Consider the following 17943-nt stretch of genomic DNA (forward strand, 5'->3'; position numbering starts at 1 on the left):
GGACTACTCTAAAGATCAGATTGGGTCAATGAAGTTTAGGTGTTGCGCAAGTAGCCATGTCTCATTGATCAATCATTGCGCTCTTCCTGCATGTCCTCTTTGAGACCAGTAGTACATTCGTCATTTGCGGGCCAAAGCCGAAGATCGAGGTGTGAACACCATGATGACACATGCAGATCATGCATGAGTCTGCTTCCAAGTCGCCTCAACCTCCTCGCAGTGCTTTTCGAGTTCGCTCCACTCAAGCTTACTCCATTTCGCCGGATTCTCACACGCCTCAACGAAATGGTTCATCGCCAGGATGGCCTGCGAAGCCCATCTCTCGGGTGACACACGACCCACGCCCGTCGCCAGCGGAGTCATGAGGATACTACGAATCTCCTCTTCCCCCTCCGCCGCCTTGCCTGCCCGCACGCTCCGGTTGTGATTATCAACCGCGCAGAGCAAGCTCCAAATGCATTCATACACGACTTCGTGGTCCCAGGTCACGTCCGCCGGCGTCCGCATGGTTGGGCAGAGAGCGACGCGGCGGGCCCCCCAGACATTGCGAGAGCGTGCGTGGAAGTCGTCCGGGATGCGGACCAGCGTGCAAGTGCCCGGCGGCGCGAAACCCCGCCACTGCTCGTACAGTTTCTTCTGCGCGACGTGCGTGAGGGCGAGGTAGTCGTCCCTGGGGGACAAGACGCGCGAGATGGCATCGTCGAAGGCGCCGTCGAGGCGGCCGTAGGAGTTGGCGGGCGACACGATGGTGTCGAATTGGACCGATTCTGGGAGCCAGGACAGCGGACATTCGAACATTTCGACGCGGACGGAGTCGTGCAATTCCCAGATTTTCCTGCCTTTTTCGAAAGCGTCGAAGTGCCGCTTCTCCATGCAGAGCAGCTGGATCTGGGGAATGGATGAGGCGTTTGATGTGGACATGGTGGATTGAGCGACGAATAATGAGAGATGTCAGATGATAACCTGCTCAACCTTGTTGAAGTTGGAGATTTCGTCGTCTTATATTGCTCTACCTGTCGCTGCGGAGCATTGACGTTGTCTGCTGTGTTGCAGGTGAGATGGCTGCCTAACCAACAGAGCCACGGTGGCCAATCGCTGCCCGCTAACATGGTGATGAGTACTTTGACGTCCAGTACTTTGGTTGTTCTAGTTTGCCGGAAAAGCGGCTGATGGAAAGGTGGCATCTGATTATTGGAATGATGAGCCAGATATTGATAGGGAAGGTTGAGGCTATAGTGAATGAAACCTTAAGTCGTCCGCTAAAATGCTAGGCAACAAATAACGGGAGCCTGAGCATCTCAATCTCAAGTGTTATGCCGGCTCGGAGCGCAGCAACTCGGAGAGATTTGAGCAACGTGTTCTTACCTTACTTACAACCTGCAGGCCAATGAAGTCTGGCATCTAGAAATGACAAAAAGACTCGTCCCTGGGAGACAAAAATCAATCGGGAAGACTTGCCCTGGTGTCGGTGAGAAATGCATGCAAAATACAAAAATGTTCCGAAACCGAGAATCGAACTCGGGGCTATGCCTAATCTCTCAAGTTCATGAGAGGGCATCATGTTGGCCACTACACCATATCGGATGTTCATGTGGATCTTGGCGGCTTGTCGGCTCAAGACCCATCGAGTGGCCGTCGAGGATGTCCACGCTGAATCTCTCAGAATCAGAGAGTGTTCGTTGTGGGAGCGGTGCGCAAACAAGAGAACGGTGACAACCAGATACCGAAGAAGAAAAAGAATTAACCAATAGCAGTATTGTCGTGAAAGGCTACCGGTGCCGAGAACACGCAGGCTACCAAGATGATGGCAGTGACGACAATTGAAAATAAGGGCGCGTCTGAAGGCAGCCCGCCAGTCAAGCGGCGTTCCAGGCCTTGAGGTTGCTGTAAACGGAGAAATCAGGCCTCTTACTGACTGATCTCGGAGAGCTTAGAGGTTTCGTTGGAGCTGCTGCTCCGACTCAGGGAAGGAAAGATTTCGCCATAAGTGGACAGTCCAGTATATGATTCGAAACGCGGGACTACAAGAAAGCGTTCAAATGGAAGGACAGGATAGTTTGTATCTTCTAAGTTGACGTTATTCGTCAAGCAATGGCAAGGGTCACAAACCAGAGTTTAGCGAGATTGCGCGCCTGAGGCTTTTGGTCCCCTGCCATTATTGCTTAGTAATGTGGGCGGCTCCCGCCGGGATGAACGGCTTTTGAGTTTGAGCTGCAGCATGATGCATTTCTTGTTCATCCCATCAAGATACCCAAAATCAACCGTCGCAATGGCTCATCACCCGTCATTCACTCTTGCCGGCCTCTGTAAGTAACAGATCGTGGCTCGTGATGATATTGCGGCCCAATTGGCTCACACCCTCTTCAGTGGCAGTCGGCGGCACCGCCGGATTCCTCAAGACTCAGTCCAAGCCATCCCTGATCGCTGGTCTCGGACTTGGAGCCGCCTATGCGTACTCTGGTAGGTGACTCTTCATCTCAGTTGGGACATCCGTCGCAAGCTGACCATCGTCCAGGCTATCTGCTCAAGGAGAACAAGGACTATGGCGCCGAGCTCGCCTTGGGAAACAGCATCGTTCTCTTGGGTGCTAGCGCCTCGCGGGCCATCAAGACTGGTGGCAGAGCACCGATACCGCTGGCGTTGGCCACGGCGGGTGCAGCAGCCACGTTCTACTACCAGAAGAAGTACCGGGAGTTCAAATTCGGCGTGTAGAATGGGCTTGGAAGTGTAGGATTACGTGTAGGCATGTGGCTTCAAAACGCTTCTCAAACATCTCTCTATCCGTCCATGGGTGCTTGACTTGAACCAGTTAAGATGTACCACGGCTCTCGTGAGATAGTGCACCTCAAAGACTGTTCCTGTTGCGAGCGGACTGGGCGGAACAGCTTGGGACACGATATCATATGCGTGAGGTAGAACGTCTTTTCGGAGTTCGGGAACGGCTCCAGGCGCAACAAAAGCTTGTGCGCACCGCAAGCGCGACTCTGTTCAGGTTCGCTCGCGAGGAATATCACGAAACTCTCGTCGGGCTGTAAAGACGGCCTTGACTTCGGCGGAATCTCTCCAGGAGCAACATCTCAGATATGGGTGCCATTTCCTGGCTGACTGGAGCGTCAGTCCATCGAAGAAGCCAATTCTTCCCCTCGGTCAAGCTCGGGCATGGTATTTCGTCCATCGAGAAGAACTCGGTCGCGTTCGGTATGGTCTGGCTGTGATTCGAGAATGGCCGGCAAAGGTCAGACTCTGCTCAATTGGCTTTTCAATATGGCGCGATTTGGGGTGTTATCGCGAGATACTTCGTGCCAGCGCGGCTTGTTTGGACGGCGGAAAACGGTCTGGCGATTGAAAGTTTGAGGTCCTTTCGGCGCCACACGATGCGTGATTCGGGTTCCTTGCAAAAAAGGAAGGAACAGCTGTCGCAAGCTCAGGTCTGAACCGAAAGAAAAGCGTCAAGTAGAAGGTCGAAGATAGCTAGAATTGTCGGTATGCAGCGCGGCTCGCAACTCTGAGAAAAATCGGTGTCTGTCAACATGGAAGCGAAGGAGAAGGAAGGAAGGAACTTAATGCGTCGCAAAATGATGGACAATTGCCAATCCAGCCGACCCACTTATGTAATCATCAGCCCGCGGAACAGATCCTTATCAGATAAGAAACTGGATTATCTTATCTGGCCTATCTTATCTGTGTAATACGCCCCAGGAGGCATCTTTCCCCGACATGACAGACATCGAGCAAGTGAAAACTAAGAAGACTTCAACATCACCTTGATCGCAATAGTCGGGTGAATTCGGTGGTGCTGCGGCTCTTCCTCTGGGTTTCGGCCCGTTTACTTTCTAGACTGGATTGATCACGAGCCCGTAATGCAGCTCGTAAAACCGATTCCTAACCTGCTCAACATCGCGATGGCAACGAAAGGCGCAACATGTCATGCCTGATCAACCAAGTTATTGTTTCCCATAGAGAGCTGATTTTCCCCAGAAATCAAACCTCATTCATAGGTACTGACGTTGTGAGATTGATAATCTTTGCACGAAAATAGAAGGATAGCAAGACCGTTCAAAGCCTTGAAAGGCGCCTGCCTGCGCCGGCTAAGGAGTCTGCTCCGATAGAAATGGGTAAGGAAGGTGTGAAGTTCGTTTGGCTACTTCCTTCCAAACTCTTGATTGTATTTTGGAGGCCAAAACTAGCTGCAGACGAGACCAGCAGCCATTTCTTCCTCTCTTCAACTCTCTCCACTTCACCCCTCTCCGCTCCTCTCCACGCCCACCATCAAACCTCGTTGCCATCTTAGTCCTGGGAGAAGACAAATCACCTCGAATCCAGTCTACCACCGTCAATTTTCGCGTGAGGCCAACTGTCATGGACGTTCCGACCACGCCTGGCAACGCTCGTTGCAAACCCGAGCTTCCCCAGCCCCCCTTGTCAACCCAGCGGTATCTTGGAATGCTGCCAGGGGAGAACGCAACTAGCAATCAAGTTGGTATCGAATCATCAGGCACGTGTTTCCCTCGTCTCTGTGACCCGCAGGACTTCCAGTCACGCTGTCTCGGTCGCTAACTTCGTGGAAGCCTCGTTCGAGAAGCAGGACTACCATACTTTCCAAGATATCATCGACCACAAGTATGTTGATTGTGATGAGTCCGTCGACATGTTTGAACTCTGCGTCAAGTGGTCCGATGGGACCCTTACGTTTGAGCCAGAGCAATACCTTCAACAAGATTCCAAGTACGCCGTTCTCAAGTACTGGCACGACAGAGGTGGCAGGCACCTCTTCATGGTCCATCGGGATGTCTGGCTCGTCCACGAAGTGCTTCAGTTCGAGGCTTCGAAGAAAGGCGACGACCGATATCTCGTGGAGTGGGTCGGACACCCATCAAAATCATGGGAACCGTCAAGCCAGATCCCAGCTTGCATGATCAACAAGTACTGGACCGCTCAAGAGGAAGCCACCTCAGCGGCGGGAAAGGTTGATATGCGATGCGCGACGTAGGCTTCTAGGACAAAAGTCTCGCCTTGAACTCTCTCGTACAGAGAAGATGCAGGAGGATGAAGATCACGACTGGTCACCGAAGAAAAAGCTACGCCGCAGGGCCTGATCACAAAGTGAGTTACTTCACACCTCTAGTCGGTGCTCTTCATGATCTTGATGGGAATGCTGATATTGTAACACAGGTCTAGCCGGAACCATCGACTTCTACAAGTCGTCGACAACAACTACCGAATCATTACACGAGTCTGTCAATTTCCCAGACCACAACTTTCTAGCCCTTCGTTTCCATCATGCGCGCCGACGCTACGACGATATCAACTACCAACTGTACTAATGAGCTATATGCTGAAGGAAGCCGGGAAGGCGGATGACATGATATACTTTCGGAGATTAGAAAGTGGCATAACATGTCACCAAGTCCGGAGACCGACTTCAGGCAAAAGGTCATGCGCTTTCAGAATAATTCATCCATGGGCGTGGAGGCAGAAACCATTAGGACCTTAGTTACAAGCAATTCAAACTGCTCAGGACCACTGCATTTTCCAAAACGGGGGCAAAGCAGTGCTTATCGAGGTAGACTGGAGGGTTAGCAGGGGTATAATGCGGATCTGATGAAACTACTGATCGGTCTTCCAAGACCCATTCTCGAAGTGTCCCTGTCTTAAGAATAGATCCGAGAAACATTATCGGCCCTAAAGCATGGCCAGCCTGCAATCCAGTTCATCCCAAGAGCACAGCAGGATATACTATCATACTACATGTATGTCTGGACTTGACTGGCATGTGGAATATATTGCCATAGCCACTGCACAATGATCACAGTTCAAGTTGAGTCTCACATATGATTTCAACTTGAAAGCATTTATCAATAACATTGGAAGAAGCTTCGTGTTGCGTCGGGTGCCACGATCTCTCACAAAAAGATGGCCGGTAAGGCTTTTGTAAGTTTACCATCGACAGGTATGAAATTGTCTAGGAATCTATGTCTAGAAGATAAAGTACGATAAAGACTCATTCCGCCAGTTTTATATCATAATCAGCCAATCTTAGGCCAGACGCACTCAATGCCGTCGCCGTAGGACTGCTGAATGTCTCGTATTCAGCAGTTCAAACTCCAATACCGAACCATCCTAGCACATGATACATCTAGAAAGGTGTTGCCCCAACACTTTTCAGGTCAGCTTAGCTTCAATCAAAATTGAAGAGATGAGAACTTACACATTTCCAGCAGATGCATAACGGGCAACAACATAGGTCTTGCCACTGGCAGAGTTTGCAATGGCCATGCCAACCCTGGAAGTAGACTTCCAGATGGCTTGGGCTGCGATGAGTTAGCAGCTGATCATGTACCAAACTACTTGTGTTCGAGAAAACTTACTGTAATGACCATACTGGGAGAACGTGCTTCCGTCGGGGCTGTTCTTCGGGATGGCTTGGCCGCCGTAGAGCTTCTTCTCGTTAAGCCACCAGGTGGTGGCGGCCGTGTACGGAGGGTTGCCGCTACCAAACTGGTAGTAGAGGTTCTCTCCCTGCCCCCTGGCCCCGTTGAGAGGGTCGTGGGACATGACATCGACCGAGCCCAGCGTCTTCGCGTAGGTCAGAGCATCGTTGGCGAGGCTCGCGTCCCAGGTCAGTGGGGGGGCTCCAACTGCTTTCCGGGCAGCGTTGTGAAGATCCAGGGCTTGTTGTTGATCGGCAGTAACACCGGGGACAGCTGTCGGAGTAGGAATAGCTGTAGAGAGAACCCGGGTCGTAGAGGCGACCAGGGTTGTAGGGAGAACAGAGACGGTCGGGAGGACGGGAGACAAGGAGCCGGAGAGTGCCCTGATGCTAGTACTGCTGTTGTAGTTGATGCTTGAAGTGGAATTCGACAGCCTGATCGTGGCGGTTCGTGTCGAAGTTATGAATGTGGTGGTGTAGAAGACGGGAGTTCCAACTGATGAAGTCGGTTCGGTTAGAGTCACCGGGATCAGCTGGGCGGCAGCATTGGCTGCGAGCAAAGCTGCCGAGACCGTTGCACTGATGGAAAACCGCATGACGGGCGATGGTATCTACTCTCGTGAAGTCTCAAAATCGGTCGAATCGAAGGTCGGATAAAAACAAGAAGAACGGCAAATGGTCCCTGCCAATTGCTAAAGTGAAGAATACCCGTAAGTTAATGGGAAAGGCGGACACAGTGTGTCAAGGGAGAGTATGCCAAAGGTAAGATGAAGAGCAGTTAGGAGAAGCGGCTATTCGAGTCTGGCCATTCCATCTCGAATATATATCATTTCGTCTCTCGTGTATTTCTCCTGGGTCCTGGGCAAGGCCGGTACGGGTTCCGCTTTCGTCGCAATCAAATTCGAGACCACTGGTCATTCTTTGATACCCAAGCCACGACATCAGCTTAATCAAACACCAAGACATGGTGTCTCGCATTGGCACAGCGGGACGGCAGTCAAGCCCAGTCAGCCTCAAAGCCTTCCAGGCCTTGCTGGCTTTGTCAAGCGTGCGAAACATCATCTTTCGCTTTTGGAACACATGAGGGATTTTCAGACGCAGCTCATGAACCCAGAACGAAGCAACCAGTCCGAACTTGCTTCTGCCTTTCGATGCATTGCATCTGCAAAACACCAATGTGCCCGATATGGCAGCGGAGGAAAAGAGAGCTCAATTACCCCTGATCGCCCAGACACATGCATTCCGCATCTTCTCGCCTCCCGTCAGTGGCTTCATCAGGGCCTCTCAGGGGATGAGGTTCGCCAAATCCAGAGGAAGGATGTCTGATCTCATTGGTATGTAGGGGGCGCTGGCATGCAAACCTGTTTCCCAGTCATTTCCACCCAACTTGGCGATCAGCACCGGGAATCAATAACTTTATTCGCCGTGGCCCGCAACCCACAACGAAAATCCTCTACAACAGCGGCTCCATCACCGCACGACTTATCTGCTTGATCGACATTCATAAGATTACCTTTCTCCCGTGCGAAGATTTCTGTCTTTAGTCTGGCGTCTACGTGTCACGCCCACTCTCCTCTTCTCAGATGAAGGTCTGATGGTGAATCTCATATCAGTGTCATGGGGCTCTTTGTAGGCGCGTGGAGGAATGCGTGGCCAGTCTCACTAGATAAATGCATGCCAACTCCACGACACGAGCTCTTTCTGCTTGGGACCCAATGCGTTTGAGAAGTCACACTAAGATAGGCGCATGGCAACGATGAAGAATCACGCCCGTTGCCGAACGTCCTGCGGATGACCGGGTAGTATCATTCCGAGTAACCTCCCACAGCCAGTCAGCTGCGGTATTTGTGCAACGTGATTACTGCGTAAATCTCAACCATGCGTCTCTCAACTCTTCTCCAACGACATGTAACATGAAACACTGCCGGGTCGGACATTGATAATGAGTACCAGTGACGTCGAGCTTCAAAGACGCCGGTTGCTATCGCGATGGAAGAACTATGCGATCAAGGTATCGACGGCATCGTATTACTGTGGAATAATGGCGCATCATCGTACCGATCTACTGGTACTCTCGCGCCGGCGAAAGACTACTTGTTGCTTGACCCAATCGAGGTCTGACGTACGGGACCATCCGCAGCCCATCGTGGGCGACGGAACATTTTGCCGCGGAAGTAGACTATCGAAGCTCTAGATTAATGTTCTGATGACGCGGCTTCAACCCTAGCGTGGTCGTTTGGACGCCTTATACAAAAGCCGTTCGGCAGGCCTCGTCACGATATTACGACTGACCGCCCGCCCAATCCTGTCGGCTTTCACTGAAAGCCATGGAGAAATAAGTACATCAAGACCGGAACATACAATTTCACCCATTCTGACCGATTCATCAACAAGAGTGCGAATGATTAACCAGGTCTGTTCGATGAAGTAGTGAGAAAGTATGTTGCAACACGTTTCAAGCTCCAAAGACACTCAGGATGAGCCAACAAGTCTTGCGTGATTCCTTCTCATCTCGACTTTCTTCATATTGTCCGAAACTTGAGCCGGTAACACAGAGTACGCATCGTATCGGCTTCTAGTGACCATTGCTGCGTCTTCAGTCGAATGCTGCTCCAGTGACCGGTGGTTCCGCCGCGGCAAAGTCCGATGAGGGTTGAGAGGACAGCTTAGGACGCCACGCAAGATTCTGCCAAGCGTGTTTCTTTCAAAGATCCATCTCCACAAGGACTTCATCTCTGCCACATCTGCCATGTCCGGTCCGGATGACCGAGGTGGGGTTCACGACCCGAGACAAAAACTAGTCCTAGGACAGCAGACAAAACTAGAGGCAACGGAACGGATACCCGATCGTTCTTTCCAGTCTTCCATGCTCATAAACATGTGCTTGAACTCAGGAGCCCAGAATTTATACTGCTTTTGTGGCTTTCATAGTTCCAATAGCTCCATGTCAGGCGGCTCGGTCATTTTGTCGTGAGTGAAGATGTAAGTGAAGTCTGGTCTGCAGCGTACTTGATGATATCCATCTCAACTGTTTTACCCGAAAACTTCACGCGGAGGTACATGTAGTCAAACTCACCGGAGTCGAGACCGCCGACTACATCGCTTCACCGATCGCAGCTAATCTGGACCGTCTTCCCGTGTCTTTGTGTTTCGGAGATTTTCAGAATCGGTCGTGCATTTCCGAATGCGGCGAGGCAGCCTTCAACATTGGGCTAGACCCGGTGGTGAACACAGCAGAATAAGAAATGATTCCCGAAAACTCGTCATAAAGTAGTCGTTGACAACCCAAAAGGGAACAATTGGTCCCGTTTGTTACCTACGGTAATATTTACCGTAAGACCTCTGTCTTTCCCGCATCTTTGCGCTGTCCACGAAGAGCTGGGCCCTGCATCAAGGAATCGCCAAGATATCATGTCCAAAGAGAACATGATAGGCAGTGTGAGGCTTGCCGTCGGCCTTGGCATTACTGAACACGTTAAGGGACATTATCACCACACTCTAGCCTACATTCCTATCAGTCATCCGACGACGTGCAGATTATTCCTACAGCTATGAAGTTTATTCCGGACTCACAACAGGTTTTCTGGAAGCAATCGCAAGTAACTCATCGGTATAACCTCGTCCAGATGTTAACATGAGTGAAGCCTCATCTGTTGTCCCCGGACGTCATGAAGAAGTCGAACAGTAGACTTGACCTAGCTACTCTACTTGAATGGCTTCACTTCCTATTTGTGCAAGTATCTGAAATAATGAATTATTAGCACATTTTGGGAGAGATTTGCTGGGGTATAGTTGCAGTATCAAACCTTCTTTGGAGCCTATGTCCTTAGAAAGTGGAATTTGGCACCCTCGAGAACTCTCTGAACTAAAGTGGTGGACAACCGACTGAGAAGATATGTAGAGAATGAACCTCACAAGCTGCATTCTTTAAGTAACGCCCAGATATGAACAAAAGATGAACTCAAGAGCCCAGCCCAGTGAGAGCTGAAGTCTATGTCTTAGCGACAGTAGCAGTTGAGAATTCACAGTGCTTCATATTGGATCCCTCAACAGCTGGAGTTCTCTAACAATGATTTCGTGTGACTTGTCGCATCATTTGCCGTTGTCATCTCAATATCGCCTTGGAGGAAAGGCACCGGTGAATGATGTGGCATGGCAAACATCAGAGGGGTACTTCGCTCTAAAGTGTGCTTAAGTTTTCTGACTTACCTTGCCTAATGCCAAATAAAGCACGGACAACTCCTTGTTCATTATTGTCCATTTACGTTATTCAGAATCATTGTCGATCGGATCGTACCCTTGCTCAACGCCAGATTGACAGCTTACGAGCTCGGCTAAACAGGTCAGACTAACACACGGACTTGGATTCAAGCTGACAGGGGCACGCGAACCCCCGATGCTGACAGCTTCTGCTGAATTTCTGAGAGACTGTCGCTTTCCTTGAGAGTTTTAACTGAAATAGCCTTCTCATTATGTCACATTTTGTTTGCTAACGTGCTTCCCTCCAAAGCTCTCAAGCATCAACATTCAATGGATCTGGATCCCTGATCAATGATATTATCGCGACTTCCGGGCTCGGACCAAGCCTCGTATGACGTCCAACCAGACTTCAAGAACCAATCACCGCGCATCCATGCACTCTCAGCTAGACCCACCAGTCATCTCGCGCAACGCGTGAGTCCAACAGAGTAATCTTCCCCTCTCCATCACTGGTTCAATCGGGGCCATGAAGGCAACATGACCGCGAGGCGAGCGGACTTTCAGCAGGGCAGATGCCCAGTCATGTCAATTCAGAACCTTCTTTGCGAAGAAGATGGCTCAGATATACCGGAAGCACCTTTTCAGGTCGAGTCTCGATCAGACTCGCACCAGTCGTCGCCAAGATCACATGAGGCTGAGTCCAGTTCGGAGTCTCGCGAATCAACCATCATACCCTCGCGGACCCATTCCCCGAGCCATGAACCTGCATTTCCCGCCCACACTCGAGCGGTATACGGAAGACAGATGACGCCATTCGAAATCGAAATAAACCATGGCCCTGAAGAGGATCAACCGCCCAACGCTTCGTGTAAGACATGCGGAGGGATGGGAGTATTTGGTGATGACCAGACAGGTACTAACCCTACTTTTGGTACAATGTGTCACGGTCCTGGTTTTCCATGCTAACATGGTTTACCCAGGAAGAAAAGTTGACTTTGAGAAAACCTTTTGCTGCGATAGATCGGTATGGCGGTCAGTGTCTGGTGTTGAATCTGGAGTCTGATTGGTTGTAGGTCATGCAATATGTAAACGCGCATCCGCCGACTCCCAGAACACCCGAACAGACAAAGGGAGATTATCTCTTGTACCTGATCGACTTTTACGACGATAGAAAACGGAGAGGCATGTGGCAGTTAGTGACTTATGCCTACAACAAGGAGTTTTCCACGAAGAAGAAGAAGGCGGCTCTGCAAACAATGTGGCGCAGACTTCTGTTGCGGGACGAGGAGGTAAGTCGTCTGGCAAATTCAACCACAGCTTTTCAAAGTAGCTAAACAGATTTTAGGAGGAGGTTGCAAAGTAAAGCCTGTTCAAGATACCCGCACGTTCATATTTGAGTACATTTATTCTTCAGATTTCTCTTTCTCCAAAGCCAAACATTGACCTTGGTGACCACCGCAGTCTGGCCCTTGGAATGCCTCTCTCTAGTCAGACAATTGCCATGGTGTTCTCATGAGCTCTATCGCCCAAACTAAAATTGTAAATGTCGGGCGGGATACAAAGTTTGGTTGTCTAAGAAGGCCCTCACATACCAATGTGTACTCGCCGGGCGGTGTAAGTTTAACAGAAAATGAACTTCATCAGCAACAAAGACTCAATCCAGCACTAAATGAGTCCGTAGCACAAACCCAATGAACAAGGCGTGAAATTGAAGTCATAGGTTGCTTCACAGCACAGGACGGCGATTATTCATGATTAGAACCTCTTGGAGTACATGTATTCAATATTCTTTAGTCGTTTATTATTAACTTGTGCGAAAGTAGCAGTTGCTCAGCTCTTCCTCCGATCAGTTGTTTCTACCCGTTGCCAAACTCGGACTGGGACAGGGCTGTCGAATGCATGTGACCCAAATGGTAAGGTCCTATGTCTATGTTTCGATGTGACTCTCGATGCCTCCCCTGGATCCACGAAATCAACTTCGAGATTCTTCAACATTAAGAACACGGAGGTCAATATAGTGTTCTTGGCCAAAGTCTCCCCAGGACACCTCCATGCTCCTCCCCCAAACGGAAACCAGTGGCCCCGGAGGCCATTATTTACCAACTTCGCCGTTGCATCGTCAAATCTTGTCTTAGCAACATTATGGTGGCCTGCCGTCTTATCGTTATAGAGGCTTTTCAGCTTGCGGATAGGACCGCTGAACGGGTCATCAGAATAGACCAAGAATCTTTCCGCCCAGAATGTCTCGACGGAGTGCTCGGGAACGCCGTCCAACAACCTGCCTTCGTTCCAGAAGGAAGCGTCTAATCCGCCCAGCCAGTTTGCCGTCATAGTGACGGTCTGGGCTTGATGAGACGAAGGCCCGGAGGCGACTGAAGCACGACCCGTTGCGCTAGCGACGTGAAGGCGGAGCACTTCACGATAGACCGAGTTTAGAAGAGGTGCTCTTCCGATGGTTGTAAGGTCCATCTTTGTGGAGCCCTTAGATTCCTCGATCGAAAGCTCGTGTCTTAATCGGGACGCGAGTGAGTTGTCTAGAAGTGCGTGGAGAGTCATCCACGCAGCCGCTGGTATCGTATTGGCTGTAGTTCTGAACTATCATATCAGTAACTGAAGCCACGCATAATGATAGCAATGTGGGCAAGGACATAGAAAGTCCGACTTACACGAACAAATAGCCAAGCATAACGGTTGATATTCCTGGATCCGAGAACCCCAGCTTCTCGTGGCGCTGGACCATCCTTCGCACGTACCGAGTCCCCCAAATTGGTTCGTAGTCACTGTTGACAAGCTCTTCGTTGTTCCAGTCAAATAGTGAATGGCAATGTTGTCTCCATGCTTGGAAGTTCTTGAGCATCTTGTCTCTCTTCTGGTACTTCGACGGAAACATCCACCTGGGTAGTTTGCGAGAGATGACAGGGAATGCGTCGTAGAACTCCCAGAAGTCTTCGCAAAAGGTCGGGCAGACAGAGAAAACATGTTCTCCGTAGAGAGCCTCGACTTCGGCTTTGAAAATGGCGTCTCGGACGAACCGGTATAGATCCGGCAGTTGAGTTGGAGACGAGCTCTCAGCGACTTGGCCTCGGAGCTCGACTTCAAAGTTGTGTGAGAACCTCTTCATGATCTCTCTCAAGCTATCCCCGTTGAGGAACTTCGTAAAGTCTCTGCGTTGATGCTCGATGATTCGTCGTGATGGGTCTGCATGATTGGTTCTGAAGCCTTCGGCGTCGCGATCCTCGAACGCCTCAATGTGGTCGTGATCGAAGATAGCAAAGTCTGAGGCCGTCAAGCCAAAGAAAACAGACAAAGCGTCGAACAATCCGGGAACCGGGACGTACTCTTTCGAGTGCCTGAACAGGGTTTGCACGCCATCTCCAGGCAGTGCAATGCTGAGGTTCCTCCCTGGTAAGGATAGGGGAACAGTGCTTCCCGGAAATCTGGTTCTGGAAAGTGTTATCATTGAATCCGGCGTTGATTTCATGGCGTTATCCATACTGGAGGCGAAGGAGAAATTTCTCAGCATCAAAGACTAACGATACAGCGTCGCTGATCATAGGAATCCTAAAACGAGGCATGGAGAGCCTCCAAACATTCAAGCCTTTGGTCCTGCCATCTTTCAAACAATCTTTCAGGGAAGAGAAACAATATGTTACGATAAGCGGAAGTACTAGAATGAAAGCATGAGAAATTATGTAGCCTGCCTGGGGAAATGCGTCAGAGCCCCTGAGACTCAGATCATATAAGCGTTGTACAAGCATTGTGCTGTTGCTTGATTGAAGAGTTGGCCCAGTTGAGTCTTTGTCGAAATCGCGCGAGACGTGCAACGAGAGAGCTCAGGTCGTCACACGGCGTGCCTGCAGTCTTTTAAACATATTTAAGAAAAGCCTGACGAACATACCAAAAACAGCCTTTGGGTAAATACGGCCTCTTCCTACCCATCCTCGCAAGGTGGCTTTCGTTTACTATGTTTGCCCTGGTTGGGGGCCGGACCGATAGTACACAACCGCCAATGTCACCTGAAAGCAGTTGGTGCTGGGCTGTCTGGGACCCTGGGTTCACCCGATTGCCAAGTGTTGTCGTCCCTTGGAACGTACATCACCATGCAGCCAACCAACCATCACCCATGTATGTCACCGGAGGAGCATCCCAAAGGAGCTACGTTGATCGCGCGGCTGGTAGCACGTCCAACATCTCGAGTAAGATCCATTTTCGGGTGATTCAAGACAATCGAAGACGCATCTGAGTGATTATCGGAAGGCGATTGGTACCAACAGGACGGATTTGAGTGGCATCAAACATGATTGGGACGGGTTTTCCTCTTTGCCCGGTGGTTAAAGTGGAAGCTCGTACTCTGTTTCCGGCCCTCCTCGCTGCCACATCACTGCCACATCGTATGTCACGATTGGGCAGACGCATGCAACTCATAAGCGCCGTGTCGTAACTCAGCAAGGCTTGGAGGCTCTGCGGAACTGGGCTGCAATCAAAATAGGTGATGTGCGTGATGATCGACGTGCCAGCTCACCAGCTAATACTGCTGCCTTTGCGCCGCTTTTTGTCTTAAAAGCTGGAATTCAACATGTGAATTTAGACATCAACTGTACGGATACATCTTTTGCCTTGTTCAGGCGTAGAGCATTGCTGACGAGGCTTCTGGCAAACTGTCAATTATCTTCCAAATGTTTGAGAAACGCCCAGCCATTTTGAACAGGTAATTCATGACATGTGAATGATTGCATCCACGCCGAGCCGGATCTCAAGGCCACACATCCATTTCGAAGCACGAGACTCGCCTCGGTAAGGCAGAGTCCGGATCTTATGTTTGCTGCCGCCGCCGGTGGCTTCCGGAATCACGGCCGGCTTTGGAACATGTTGGCGCAATCCTTGCGGGCACTAACGTCTTACGGCGGGCTGCACCGTGGCAGAACCCGACGAGCGTCAAGGGTCCAACACGCGAGAACGGCAACACGGGTTCCCGCGCAATCACAGCGCACGGCAGGACACCCATTCTGTAGCAAATAAGCATGTTCTATCGGCCGTAGTGACGGCCGTAACGTCGTTTCTGCCGGGAGTTGACGACGTCCTGTTGTACAACGCATGTGCATGAATGAAGCACTTGCATCTTTCAATCGACCATCGGAAGACCTCGCACGAGAATGACGAGTCGATGTGGTCGGCAACGTTCAAATCACTCGAGTTGAGGACGATTTTGCCTTCGCTGTTCGGGTTCTCAAAATAGCCTTGCAACGTTAGACCTTTACCTCAGCCCCTCATCTGTTCCATCAGCACTGGAGTCAACCGAAGGCCCCCAACGCGCAGGCATGCAATTCGGAGGCGCATGCAACGGCCAGTTTGCAGTTTAAGCGCGTTCCTGTTTCCAGGTTGGCGACAGGGATCTCGTCCAGTATAATTATGGTCAAGGTTGCAAGACACTTCCAACGGCGACATCCAAGTCTGATCGGTTTACCTGGATGGCACTAAAGAACAGTGTACGCCACTTACATGCAGTGCCGCCCCCATACCTATGAGGAGGCAACGTTTGCACGCCTGCTCTTCAGCTGCGCGAATATGACGCTCCAGACGATACATACTTCCCAGATCCCGGAGATGATAGGTAGATTAGACACAATCTAAGATTAGGATGCTATACACAGTAACCCTCGTTGTGTCACCCATGTCCAACCAGGTCAAGGAGTTGTACTTGGAGTTCCGCGGGTCATAGTGCATACAACAGAAAGTTGTTCACTCACAGCAAAATCAACATTCTGCTCGGACATCGCCATGATCGGTGCGGTGACCAAAAGTCCGATGATCCTGGGAACCGGGGCGTTGAAGTCTCTTGTACTGCTTAGCATTCATGGCAGATCCGGTTTAACTACTTCTCCCAGAGCTATTTCCAAACCGGACACTCACAGACAGATGTCCGGCTGTATATCATTCGAGCTGCAGCATTCAACTACCAAGATTCCTCGAAGTCAATTTACAATGGCTTCTGATGCTTATCAAGGAATCGCGGGCCTCTCTGCGCGGCTCGCAACCCCAACCTCATTCGCTGGGAGATTCCTCTTGGTCCAAGTATTACAGGCAATTTTGCCCGGAGATTGAAATCTTAGAACTTCCTCTATTCGGAAGTGGTGCTTGTTTGCTGCGGTGAGTTTGCCGTCTCGAAAATGTCCTTGAAACCGGTGAGTTTGATTCGACCAAGAACTGAACCGATATCTGGGCTTTCCAAAGCTGATTCAGAGTTTCGTGAGAGGATCATGCCTGGGTGCAAGCTGTTTCTCTGTTGGTCACCCGGTGCGGCCAGGTGCAGCATCTCGAGATGCAGCAAACCGCCTACGCATCTTTTGCAGGGGGTACGAGACCGGGTGTTTGGAACAGATCGTGCGCGCGCGTCAGTAGGCGTCGTCGATCCTGGTGTCGATTTCGATCTGGTCGATGCGGCATGCTACTTTGCCAGAGTTCCCGGATCAGCAGTGGCATTGAGATATGTGCCATGTTCTCTCCTTCCGATCAACAAAAGAAACATTTGTCGTGCGCCGATGTACGCACCAGTGAGAACCGACCCCGCGAGGCCTGTCGTGTTTGCTACGACCGACGTGAGCCATGGCAGCGGATGAATCTTTACGATCGCTTGACGCGTTTACTCATCTGTCCCGACCACATGCACCACTATCTCACTCCTCGCGCGTCGCACAACATGAACACGATAACGCAGAATCAGGATCCGGCGTAGAAGGCGAGTTCTTCGCTTCGGCAACGCGGGACGTCGGCCGTCCGGTCGAAAAGCAGACAAGAGGTCGCCGACCTTCACGACCATGTTCAAAAGTCCATGCTTTGTTTGGAGGTACACACGATCCGCTTGCTCCCTGTTGGTCGAGGGATCTGGCAAACATTTGCGCGCGTCAGATGAGATGGGACGGTGTAACGAGATGCTCACCAACAGCTACCGCCGCAGGACAGCCAAGACTCCGAGTTAGGCTCGATCTCCGGGGAAAACAAAGAACACCTTGTTTTGCGGCGGTTGGTGCTGCACTCGAATTGCTCACAGACCCCAATCCAGGCCATTACCAATCTTGTGGTAATCAAGGCCTGTTCCCAATCATTCGTACCCGATGATCGAGTCCAGTGCGTGTCACTGGCGCATACCAGACTGATCACCTGATTGAAATCCAGATCACCGAACGAGGGCACAGTAGGGATTGTCGACCTTTGGAGACGTTTCTGGGGCGTCCACATCACCATCTCGTATTCCCTTCGAATATGTGCTTTCACTTTCATGTGGTTCTCATGCATATTAATGATCCATGTATTGA

At 50.7% G+C, this 17943-nt stretch overlaps 5 protein-coding genes across 5 annotated transcripts; 2 read left to right on the forward strand and 3 right to left on the reverse strand.

Annotated features, from left to right (window-relative positions):
• Positions 1-177: 177 nt before the first annotated feature.
• CkaCkLH20_04347 (uncharacterized protein) lies at positions 178-921 on the reverse strand (the record flags this gene model as incomplete). Its single annotated transcript, XM_038887066.1, has 1 exon — positions 178-921. The coding sequence occupies one exon, from the start codon at positions 919-921 to the stop codon at positions 178-180; it is 744 nt and encodes a 247-aa protein (XP_038747770.1).
• Positions 922-2269: 1348 nt separating this feature from the next.
• On the forward strand, positions 2270-2712 carry CkaCkLH20_04348 (uncharacterized protein; the record flags this gene model as incomplete). Its single annotated transcript, XM_038887067.1, has 3 exons — positions 2270-2306; positions 2368-2460; positions 2516-2712. The coding sequence occupies 3 exons, from the start codon at positions 2270-2272 to the stop codon at positions 2710-2712; spliced, it is 327 nt and encodes a 108-aa protein (XP_038747771.1).
• A 1765-nt stretch (positions 2713-4477) lies between these two features.
• Positions 4478-4990, forward strand: CkaCkLH20_04349 (chromo domain-containing protein; the record flags this gene model as incomplete). The annotated part of the gene is made up of 1 exon (XM_038887068.1): positions 4478-4990. One exon carries the CDS (start codon positions 4478-4480, stop codon positions 4988-4990), a length of 513 nt encoding a protein of 170 aa, XP_038747772.1.
• Positions 4991-6204: 1214 nt separating this feature from the next.
• Positions 6205-7026, reverse strand: CkaCkLH20_04350 (uncharacterized protein; the record flags this gene model as incomplete). Its single annotated transcript, XM_038887069.1, has 2 exons — positions 6205-6311; positions 6369-7026. The coding sequence occupies 2 exons, from the start codon at positions 7024-7026 to the stop codon at positions 6205-6207; spliced, it is 765 nt and encodes a 254-aa protein (XP_038747773.1).
• A 6266-nt stretch (positions 7027-13292) lies between these two features.
• CkaCkLH20_04351 (nacht and ankyrin domain protein) lies at positions 13293-14090 on the reverse strand (the record flags this gene model as incomplete). The annotated part of the gene is made up of 1 exon (XM_038887070.1): positions 13293-14090. One exon carries the CDS (start codon positions 14088-14090, stop codon positions 13293-13295), a length of 798 nt encoding a protein of 265 aa, XP_038747774.1.
• Between the last annotated feature and the right edge of the window lie 3853 nt (positions 14091-17943).

This window comes from Colletotrichum karsti (genome assembly GCF_011947395.1).
Source record: "Colletotrichum karsti strain CkLH20 chromosome Unknown Scaffold11, whole genome shotgun sequence".
NCBI classification, from domain to species: Eukaryota; Fungi; Ascomycota; class Sordariomycetes; order Glomerellales; family Glomerellaceae; genus Colletotrichum; species Colletotrichum karsti.